The 12,499-nt window shown below is 35.4% G+C and overlaps 1 protein-coding gene across 1 annotated transcript in view; it reads left to right on the top strand.

Annotated features, from left to right (window-relative positions):
* Nucleotides 1–662: 662 nt before the first annotated feature.
* Nucleotides 663–12,499, top strand: part of tup (LIM1_Isl and LIM2_Isl domain-containing protein tup) — a 34,286-nt gene continuing 22,449 nt past the window's right edge. The window contains exon 1 of the mRNA XM_011499224.1: nucleotides 663–1,032. Coding sequence (XP_011497526.1) covers nucleotides 921–1,032 — 112 coding nt within the window. The 5' untranslated portion in view covers nucleotides 663–920. The remainder of the gene's footprint in view (nucleotides 1,033–12,499) is intronic.

Genomic DNA, 12,499 nt, shown 5'->3' with positions numbered 1-12,499 from the left:
TGAAGTTCAGCGCACTAGGAAGTGGATGTACCGAAAAGAGAAAAAGAAAAAATGGGTGCTACGGTATCCTCAGTAAAACAATAGGCATGTACGTAATGAACCCCACGGGGGCCACGACTATGACCTCGAAAAGAGGGCGAGTGCACCTCCCTCCCTCTAAACTCCCGCTAGCATCCCTTCATCCACGATTACCGTACAGCCGTTGCCGCCGCCGCTGCTGCTGCCGCCGTTAACGCTACCGCCACCGCCACCACCACCACCATCAGCGGCACCACCACCACCACCACCACCACAACTACCATCACTACGACCACTACCACAACCATCATCATCATCTCCATCACCACCACCATCATCATCAATTGCAACGGCAGCAGCAACGGCAGCAGCAGCAGCAGTAACAGCAGCAACAGCAGCAGCACCACTACCACTATCTCGAGAGCCGCTGCCGCTGCCGATGTCGCTGATGTTGCCGCTGGGCCGCTGTCTCTGCTACCGCCGCTACCGTCACCGCCGTCCCGTCGGAATCGATTATTAGCGGCGACGGCCATTTTGTAGGGGCGCCAGCCCTGCGGGCCAATGGGTTTGGGCTGTGGGCGTGTCGGTGCGCACGCAGCCACGGTCGGGACAGGGCTTCGTCGTGGGTCGCGGAGGCCCGCGAGCGTCAGTTCGAGTCGGTCAGTCAGTGCGAGTCGCGAGTCGTACGGCGTTCGCTCACGAAGCTGGTGCGTCGTCAATAACGCAAGGGTTGCCAGAGGCCCACGAGGTACGCGCGCCGAGTGTGACCCGGATGGGCGCGGGGCCGTGCGTGGGCCGCGGCGCCCCCCTCAGCCGCAACTGTTAAATATCCCCGCTACTTGCCGTCAAGCCCCAAGATTACGCGCAGATCGCCGTGCGCCGGGGGCGGACCGCCGGGCGCGATGCAGCGTACGGCCGCTGGGCCCGGACCTCTGGGCCTGCAGGGCCCGCCCAGGTCGCTCAAGATCTCGCCGGTCAAGCTGCAGGACGAGGCCGGCGATCCCATGTCCCAGAGTAAGTCGTGGGTACGAGGACCGGCTCCTCTTCCCTTATCGCTTTATTTACCTGTATTTTGTCTCTTGCCGAGGTCGTTGCGACGACAGAGGTATCGTACTAGAGTCGAACGAGCCTGGAGTTAGTGGTGCGACACGTCGTTTAATGCCCGCGACCGCTTTCTCAACGATTATGATTTTACATTTAGGGAGTGGGCATGATTCGTGTAAGCTCGGGATGGAAGATAAATTCTTAACGAGGTTGAATTTTTAATTATTGTTATAATGAGATAAAGATTTGAATGGAGGGGACGGGTAGACAGCGAAGAAAGGAGAATTGTTTGATTTTTGGCAGAATAAACAATTTGACGTTGAATTTTGACGCGTGCACTGCTCATTAACTCTGAATCTCGGTAATCTTGAATTATTTCTAGTAAGATTAGAATTTTATTATAAAAAATATAAATGCTATTTCAACGGTAAACGAAAGTGCCATATTTCTGACTTATAAAGCAAGTTATACGTGTCTCAAAAGCATAATTTACAATTGAAAGACAGTTTTTGTATTTTAGCAAATTACGTGGTATTTTAAATTTGATAAACGTCAAAAGTTTTCAACTAAATTCTAGGAATATTAACAAAATTCATTGATATTTGGCATTAAAAGACAAAAAGAAGACAATTTATTCTTTGTTTGAAAAGTTTTTAGCAGATTTTTTCGAAGTTTAAAGCTAGGATCTCCGACGTTTAATTAATATTAATATGAATATGGAATGAATACTCAATATACATTCCTTTTTATCTTTTTATCTTTATATATATATTAAAATATGTAGATTATACGAATAAAAAGTTGTATTAAGTTCTCCATTAAAAATATCGGATTAAAATAAATATGGAAACAAGTATTATTTTTTACTCTCTCGTTTTCATTTTTCTGAGATTTTATATAAATATTTTAATTTATGTTTGCAATCGTGTTGATGTAAAACAAATTAAATCTCAATGAAAGACAAAGGAAGTAATTTTGTATATTATGTTAAAGAATTGGAAAAAGAATTTTAAGACTATTGTTTGAATGTCAAAGTGTAAATGAAATTGTACAGAAATATTCAGAAAGGTAATGTCAATAATTCGGCAGTCAAAATTTAAGTACCTTAATACAAATAAAACTACCTTCTAATAGTAAATTATTTTGTTCAAAAAGCATATTTAAATGATGTATAAATAGACTGTAAATGTATATTATTTTAAGAAAGGTATTAATGTATTACATATATTGAAAATTAGTATTAAAATTCTGAAATACACATAAACAAAGGTGTCTTATAAGGCGTGTCAAATTCATAAAACAATGTGTAGTTTTTCCTTATATTATCTCTTACAATATCTTCAACAAAGGTGCGCTTCATAAAAATTTGATGTCAATTAATTAACTATAATTCAAAATTTATTGCATTTCGAATAATACAGCTTTAGACATCTTCAGATTTTGAGATTTATATTCATTGAACATTATAATATGTAAAAATATTAATGTTCTTCGTTAACGATAATCATTTATAAATGTGAATTTATTAATACTCACTCGGTTGCCTTAACCTCAATAAATTCCTCATGATATTTTATATAAATGTACAGTAATCAACCAATAATATCCGAGCGAAAGTTCTTTTTCTCAAACGTTTATCGATTTGACTTATGTTAATATAAAATGTAAGGTGGAAACAGTTGCGTGAAAATATTAAATCATTAGCTGATTAGAGGCATTTGCACTGTAAGCGAAATTAAATTCAACAATTTTTTTTTACTTCTCTCATGAAATCTTGATGAAATGAGCTGATAATTTGTTTATTTGCTTAAGAATTATCTGCATTAACATGTTGATATTTAGTGCAAATCCGAAAACGTCTCTTATAGATAAATATTCGGTGATCCTACGCCACACAGTAAAACTTGTTATAAGTATACGAAACTGTAATTAATCGAGTAAAATGAAAAAATGCTTTTATAATTAGATGGAATCACTTAGACGAACTATTAATCTTAGTCTTAGATTAGCAAGTTTTTCATTTAATTAAGCCAACTGTTTAATAAGATCAGTTTAATGCTCCTTTTGTCATCATCTAATAAGTTTAGTTAGGCGCAAAGTTTTCTTGTTGCACTATAATAATACTGTGTAAGGAGTTTATGTATGTAGTAGTTAAAATAGATGTGATTTGTTGACGTTATAACAGCATCAACTGGATTTCTCATGCAATTACACTTACCGCTTAAATGTATTTGAAAACATTCTAATTACGTGTGGGATATACTATAAATAATTAGAACAAAATATTCGACATGCTTTTTTATTTTAATAAATTTCTTTACAATGAAAATCGATACAATCACTGATGGTGCCCAAGTTTTAGTGCATTAAAGCAATCATTTTTATTAAAACCAAGTATTTTCGTACTCATTATTAAAAGACTGAAAAATTATTTTTAGACACTGTTCTCTGTGACATTATGACAATAAAACTCCTATAAATATCAAAATTTACTACCGCTTTATAAAAATTGAAAATTTAAATAAGTTTAGATAGCATGAGAGATAAGTAGGCAGCATGGGATTATCACATTTTGAAAAATCTTATCATCATCAGTATTAGTATTATTATTATGACTATTATTATTATGACTATTATTATTATTATTATTATTATTATTATTATTATTACTATTACTATTACTAATACTAAAACTATTACGATTACTATTACGATTACTCCTACTATCATATTATTACTACTATTACTATTATTATTATCAATTTTTATTACTATGACGATTACCATTATTATTATTATTGTTATTATTATTATTATTTCTTGTAGTATATAGTGGTTTTCTACCCGATATATTTTCATTACTTTATATTTAAAAAAGCGTACCAGAATTATAATTTTTATTCATAGCTCTATATATGTGAATTCTATATTAACATATTATAAAGTTTGATGTATCTTCTATGTACGATGATAAGATATTCGTAAATAATTATTGTCAATTATTATATTCGACGTAATATATGACATCTGTTATTAAAGTAATATCCTTGCTGACATAATTGTGGTGATTGTAGTACTATTTTTTAAATTTAGCATAAAAATTAAAAAAAAAAACATTGTGCAAAATATGTGTAAGCGTATTCTGGAGCTGAGTGAAATTAATTTGTATCTGCTATACACCGTTACACTACCACTACATCTCTAAATGGTAGGTTAATACTTTGTAGCACCTACGTGTGTCAATAGCCAATCCGAATGTTCCATTATTCCTGGTCATTAGCTGAGCACATGCGGTCATATTACTACTCTAGGTAGTTCCAAGTAATCATCGATGATTTTGATTACCAACAGTAATTTGGCAAGTTATCCGATACTACAACCGCACTTGTCAGGCATTGCCATCGAAAACCTCACCCGAATTTCCAGCCCAACTCTTCGGATATAATTTACGAATAGACGTGCGGAATTAATCGGGCAAAGTGCCCGAGCGTAGGGTCATCGAACGTGACTGTCAAGAGGACGAGGAAAGCGGTGGCAGGAAAGGGGGAGGAGGCGGGCTTGATTTATTCCGCGGACATCGAAGCTGCTTGGAGCTGCTTTATAAAGTCCAATAAATCATTATTTATAGATGAAAAAGCAGTCGGTGGTGTTGCGTTATTATTTTCGCGCGCGTTACGCAAGGTGTCTCGAAGATCCTGGGAGACGTGGCTCGATCCAATTTGATATGCCGATCGCTTCAGCACGAATGTTCTCGGGTTTTACGTATCTAAACAGTCTAAAGTCGTGGAGTGTGTCGAAATCATTAGCAATATATTACTTTTCGTCCGACATAATAATTTATTCTAATGCGAAAGAAAGCACTTTATCACTCTTTCTCATTTAAAATACACGAGTATAAATAATTGATTGGCACGAGCTACCAAGTCTAGAAACACGCACACGTTCTATACAATTTAAAAAATAGGGGACTTTAAGAAAATACGAACGAGCATGTGTAAGGTGAAGATTTTAAAAATATTATTGCTCGCGAATACCGTATTAGAAGTGGAGGGGTACCACACGTTTTTCACTTATTCGTATGTTCATTTGAACATGCGCAGTCCAGTATCCGAGATAGGAATCATCAGCCGATTAGGGTGCAGATGTTCTCATCTACGGATTACGAGGGTGAGTGTTGGAGCAAAAGAAAGAGAGAGACGGAGATGCTCAGTGGCGTTTCAGTTCCCTTTTGCGCGCATGTGCGTCTTTTTTCCGGTCGTGCTTGGTCATGGTTGGGGCGATGAGTGAAGGAGGGGAGAAGGAGGCGAAGGAGGAGGAGTAGGTGGCGTAAGAGGTGGAGAAGGAGAAGAAGGAATGAAACTTGGATTGAATTATCGCGAGTGTTTGCGGAACGAAGGACGCGCGGCCAATTGAATTAGGCACTGTCTCCTCGTGGTTTTGGGGTGAGCGGCACGCATCGGTCAGAGAGAGAGAGAGAGAGAGAGAGAGAGAGAGAGAATAAAAAAGCTTTTCAAACTTGCAAGTTTTGTGAAGAAGAATCGTTACTTCCCCAGTTCTAGCTCTAAGCATGTTTTCATTCTATGAGGGAGGAAGGTTATTATCATTGTTATTCGTACATTTCAAGATACAGATTAAATTAATTTTATAAATTGACCGTTTGTAGAAAAAAATAATTTTTTGTTTTATTTACTCTTCATCTTATTAGTTTAACCGTAAAATACGATGGATAAAAGAATTTTGCTGCTTAATTTTCTGACAAGTGAAAGAGTGAATAAAAGAGTAGTACACAGTTACCGTAGACTTTAGACAATTTGTTTTTACCATTATGTCCTTCCTTGTTCTCCTTCACCATTTATTTTTTTTTTTTACATATTATTCTACGTTTGGTACCCCCATTCGTAAATTTCCTTTCTCCTCCAGTTTTTTACGCCGACTTTTGCGACTCAGATCATCGAATATAAAAATAAAGAGCCTGGATCTCTATGAGCGTCGATCGTGCGACTTCCTAACTTAAAATAAAACAAATTATTTAATTCATTGACTTTCATCGTATGTTTATCTCTCTATTTACATTGTATTTACAAGCTGCTATCGTATAGTTTTATCCGTAACAGTTATAATTTTACTATATGGGTGTGGGAGGTAGTGGACACCGGTTGGTCATTATTTGTGTATTGAAACGAGATACATATAAGTGCGGTAGCGTTGTTTTGAATTGAGTTCTCTTGCTGATTACACGGCCGATATACGTGCGTTAAGTGCCCCGTGTAATTTGCCGGGGATGCATGCTTCTTTGTTTCGCGGTGATATTCTTATTAATGGACGCTCGTCAGGTTTTTTCGTCTCAAACGTAAGTGACACTTAACATTGAAGCCTCGGCGTGAACCGGTTTTTCAAGCGTAGCTCGAACCTCGTGCCGTTAGCAATATAAATCGAGCACCCGAAGAGGCTTGGATTCGGATTAAAATTTAGCCAATGTGAAAGAAGGACATAAAACGCGTATACCCATGAAAAATGAGACAGACAGCGATCTTCAATGCAAACAGACAGCCAAATAACTTTCATATTGTTAATGCATAACGGTAGTTAATACGGAAAGGAGGATCGACGTTGCGGAGTGCCGGAAAATTGAGAGGACCGCTGAGAATGCATCATCAATGGGTTCTATCGACTGATTTACGGCGCTTAATTAGTACTTATCGGACTAAGCTGCATTTATAAAGTTTCATTGATAGCGATAACGAGCGAGTGATATACAGCGGTTCGCTTTTCCTCCTCTGGCTTTCCTCCAATTTTACGATGACAGCCGGGCCGAGGGACTGCCCATGGAGATCGATCAAGGGTTCGCTCCTGTGGCGCCAGACGCCGGAGGCAGAAACGTCCGGCATCCGCTTACAGGCGGCCCCGTGTAAAAGGTGAGGGAGGCTCTGGACTTCTTCACGTGCACCGGAAAACCCGAAGTCCTCGTCGTCATTCCTCGAACCTTCGTCGCATTTTGCTTCTTTCTTTTTCTTCGTCTTCTCTCTCTCTCTCTCTCTCTCTCTCTCTCTCTCTCTCTCTCTCTCTCTCTCTCTCTTCACTCTCTCCCTCTTTCTCATTTGCTCACTCTCTATCTGTCTCTGTCTCTCTCACTCTCTCTTTCTCACTTGCTCACTCTCTGTCTGTCTCTCTCTCACTTTATCTCTCACTCACTAATTCACTCACTCACTCTCTCTCACTCTATATCACTCTCTATCTCTTTCCTTCTTGCTCTCTGCCTTGCTCGATCTCTATTTCGCCTTTTTGGTTGATCTTTTCGTCGATCGTGTAAGTGCCAGGAGGAAAGTCGGAGACCTGTACATTCTTATTGGGCAAGCGCGCGGCTTGGGGCTTTTTAAATGTCGAACAAGAGTCTTTTCAACGGATGTCAAAGGTATTATACCTTTAATCGAGGTTGGGTGCCGCGTTTCATGTAAATCTTACATGACTCTTATTTGCTAACTTCGTTATCCCTGCCCGTTTAATCCTATTATCGTACCAATAATAAATATAATAATAACAATCTTTAATAATAATTAATAGATTAATGAGAATAATAATGCTGATAATGATGACAACTGTGACATTATTTCTCTTAAAATTAAACATCGTATAATAATTTCAATGAAAACAATTTTTCGCGAAGGAAAAAAATTTTTCTTTCGTATTTAAAGAAGAAAATAATTACAAGTGGTATATCTAAGAATAGATCATTTGGAAATTTATAACATAGTTTTTATTAGGATAATGAGTAATCATTCAATAAAGAAAATGAACTTTGAAGTTATATTAAATTCAAACCTAATAAATTAATATCCATGTCCTTGTATATAACTAATATATATATATATATATATATATATTAGCATCCACTTATTAAGAATAATTGTAAAATATAATATTAAAAATAAAATAAAATTTTTACTTTTCACATTTTATTAGAATCAGAATTAGATACAAAATCTAATTTATTTTCAAGTGGAGCTATTTTTATAAATATTTTACTATTCATTTTATCTTGGCTCAACTTTGATTTACAACAATTTTAACCGAAGTTCTTAATCTTTATATTAATTATCTTGAATTAATTTTCTGTAAATGTCTTTCAAAAACTATAAAGCCTAATGTACATTGTTCAGTATATCCATATATACCACACGATTTCTTTTAAACTTCATATTATTACTTCTTTTAACTTGTCATATATAAATTATTTGTTTATTAAAATGATAGACAATTACATAATGATTTAAAAATGTATGTATAAGTAACGATATTCTTAAGTTACATGTATACATAATTAAATATACGTAATACTTTAACGTATGCATTAATATTATCCATGTGTATGCCTGTGTGTGTATGACTGTGTGTGTGTATTTGTGTGTGTATACCTGACTGTCTCTTTGCATGCATGTATGTATGTATGTTTGTCTGGCTCTCTCTCTCTCCCTCTCTCTCTCTCTCTCTCTCTTTCTCTGTGTGCGTGCGCGCGCGTGTCTATATCTAAATATGGAATGTCGCAACAATGTTGTAATATTAGCCGTTGCAAGATTTAATAATTTTCTAATATTTTAAATAATTATATAATAAAATATATAATGATTAAAATCGGTTGTAGATAAAGTAATGCTCCTTTCCATTACTTAACTAACTTGTGACATTTTTTTAATTTACTTTTTAAAAATTGCCCAACTGAAATATATGATGCTACAACAAAATATAATTAGATGTGTAATTGTAAGTATACATTTCAAAATAAAAATTTATAATTTATAAATTAATTAAAGTATTTAACATAATTGAATTAAATCTTAATATTATTAATAATAATTTATAATTAATAATAATAATAATAATAATAATATAATAATCAACCTTAATAATAATTTTTTTATTTACATAACTTATGTAGAATTCCCATAAAATATTTAGTAATATGAAAACATGAAATAATATTGCTTATTGAATATAAAAATTTGCTTGGATTTATACTAAAGTAAATAATTTAATGAAATGAAAACCAAGCATTTTTTACTCTGATATTTTATTGAAATTGTTTTTGTAATATTTATAGATTTTAAATATTTTTATCATAAAATATCCAATAATAATCATAACCTATATAATTAAATTTAAATTTGATTAAATTTTTGAATTGCTTAATTTTAGAACTGTTAAATTTCTGAAGAAAAATAAAATAAATATAATATTCTAATACGCAAATGTATGGAATTCGGAAATACATTGGAAAAGTACGTGTAAAAAAGCCTCCATTCCAATTTATATAATATTACGAACTGAATAATCAGGTTTCAAAAATCTTAGTCAATAAATTTAAAAAAGATTGTTTCATAATCTTCATAATTCGTGATATAAAAGAAAATTGACTACGATATGCAGTCTGGTTAGCAAAGTAGGTATAAATCCACCTGTTTAATACAGGTGGGGTAATATTTCTTTACGAAATATTATATTTGAGTAAAGCTTATTTTTAAATTTGAAAGCGAACCTCAGCGAGAAAGTTTTAATCCTTCAAAACAGTTGCGGGGTTCATTGAATTTATAGGTTACTTTAGATAATGAACAGTATGTAAAAAAGTGAGATGTTGTACTTCTACTTTTACTTACTATAATTGATTAAAGATTTTTCGTTTAAATACAAATTTGTTTCTAATGGATAATCTTCTTTTCAAAAAATTTCATTCGTTTTCAAATGTGAAACAATAAAAATTACAATTTTTAATGAAACGATTTGAAAACTTTATATTTCAAATCTCAACACAACACATCACAAGTGATACATAAAATCTAGTTGAGCAACAGTCTTTGTTCATCTTGAGCTTTTGTAATTGTTCTAAATCAATTTGAATCATTACATAATAATTAGAAAAATATTTACAAAAAAGTAACGATATAAACATACCGTAGTAATTTTAATTTGATATAGTAACATTTAATAAAGTAAAACATGTTATATACTACGTGTCATCGGTTTTATCATGTAACTTGCAACAAATGTTGTCAAGTAAAATTTAAATTTAATATTGGCGAGATGAAATCGCTTTTCTTCATAAATACAATGATTCCCTGCTTTTATCAAATTTACAATATCTTAAGTAGATTTTACTTCGATACTTAAAGTAGTTACGAAGCGGCAAGAAATTGTAATACAATGTTCTGGTAAATTTAGCTGAAAATTATATAATTTCTCAATATTACGTTCGGATCATTACATCAATGAAATTATAGTAAAATATCTTATTACCAAAGGAAGCGCAAAATTGCGTTTTGTATAAATATAGTTGGAATACGTATGAATAATCGAATACTGTTTTAATGAAGATGCATGAGTGATTAAGTAAAATGTTTTGATATTTATATCCGTGACCGAACTTATTCAATAAATATTTTGAATTCGTCTCCGACCTGAAACCCAATCTCAAATAATCGCCATTACTCCAGATATATATATATAGATATATATATGTCGAGCAACTAGCTTCATCTGCCCAGAGGTAAACAACGATTCAACTCTGAAAGTCAGCAAATAATAAAGAAAATCACCGGGAAAATGGGTCTGACTCTCTCCGCGGGAGTAAAATATCCAGGATGTTCTCTATTCGATGGAGTGGCCGGGTCAATTAGTCGGTATGCTTCCTATCGCTTTCGAGGGGGACGCCTCGAAAATTTTAGACGCACCACACACACTCCCCCCTTCCCACTCTCTCTCTCTCTCTCTCTCTCTCTCTCTCTCTCTGTTACTCTTGCCAGGCGCGCTTTATCACGCTAATGACTCTTTGAGTCCGGGTCGGTCCCTCTTGCTCCGTCTTCTTGTTGCTCCTTTTGATTCAGTCGCCGTCGCACACGATTGAAGGAGCCGGACGGCCCTGCCTAAGAACGAGGCTTGATTTATGCGGAACGAGAATCTCGCCCGCCGCCTTTCCTTTTTTTCATCTCTTCTTTTCTTCTTTTCTTCTTTTCTTCTTCTTGGTCTCTCTTGGTTCGCCTCTGTGTTGACTCTTGGAATCCAGACTCGCGAGTGGAAAGCCCCAGGGGGATTTTTCTCTAGGAGCCCTTGAAATAGGAAAGTTGTAGTCGATGAGATATCGTGGTAATTTTAATCCAATATATATATATATATATATATATATATATTGGTATATACGACGACATATGCATACGTGTAAATAATAATATATATCATCGAGTGGTTGCGTGAGTTTGGAAATTGAGTATGTTCGTTTGAAATTTTAGATTATCAGCGTTTATAAAAATTTCATTCTTTGCTTATGCTTAGAGACAATAGCGGATATAAGGCGTAAGAGATAAAAGTTGTAGAGGCCGAAAATGTGTAACGTTCAGTTTTCTTTCTTAATTAGTGTGATTTTTTATTTTTATTAAAAACAGTAGAGGCTAGATAAAACGTGGAAATAAAATGCGTCGTAACCTTGACTTTAATAGAGTTTTCGTAACATGAGCTGTGTCGTTATTTTTTATCCGCCGCTTATTCGAAATCTCTCGCGCGATAAATTCAGAAAACTTTTATGTTCTATCGGATCACGTGATATCAATTATGCATACTTAAAGAATCTAAACGCCACATTGGAGAAACTGGATAGTGACAAAAAAATAGCACACTAAAATCAAGTATTAAATAAAGTGTCTATCGCGCTTCAAAGTAGTATATTTACGAATGTGCCAAAAACCGAGTCAGACTCAGCTACTGCTTTTGAACAGAGAAGGTAAAAAGGAAAAGGAAGAACGCGAATGAGTGAGTGCTGTAAAATTTATTTGAATGCGTCCTCACTTTATTGCTGTTGATGTCTACATTTATATGCGTCCCAAGAAATTATTTAGCGATCGTCAGCCTGACGAAGTGCGGACTTTATATTTTCTGAATAAATAAGCAACCATTTTTTTGTAAATACTTGAAATACTTGTTCCTTTTAGTACAAATACACCATTCAAAAACGTTCAGAATTCTATAAACGCTTTGTATTCATTTAACCAATACATTTATCTAACTAAATTCTAACGTGAACTATTACGCATCTGTTACTGTAGCACAGTTTATTGCTATCGCAAATCTTCGGCAGACTGACTTCGGTGTTCAATGAATTGTGATTACGTAGGGCACAGGTGGCTTCGCGATTTTCCAGTTTTCCCACTACCCGACGCGATCGTTTTCGGCGCCTAGACTTGTGCGCGGGGTGAGATCGGGTAAGGGGCGGAAGGGAAGAAGGAGGAGGTGGAGGAGCAGGGGGTAAAGGAATTAGAACCTGCTTCGGGGCGACGGTGGGACGCCGTGGAGGAATGCCGCAGCCCTGATAAAAAGCGGAGCCAGCGCCAACACCTACATAAATTTCCAAGCCCAGGGATGGTGATTTTACCTTGCCTGCCCTCCCGTCCTCTTCCGC

This window comes from Ceratosolen solmsi, unplaced genomic scaffold (genome assembly GCF_000503995.2).
Source record: "Ceratosolen solmsi marchali unplaced genomic scaffold, CerSol_1.0 scaffold10, whole genome shotgun sequence".
Taxonomy (NCBI): domain Eukaryota; kingdom Metazoa; phylum Arthropoda; class Insecta; order Hymenoptera; family Agaonidae; genus Ceratosolen; species Ceratosolen solmsi.
Note: the sequence above shows the minus strand (reverse complement) of the source record. Positions and strands in the feature narration are given on the sequence as shown.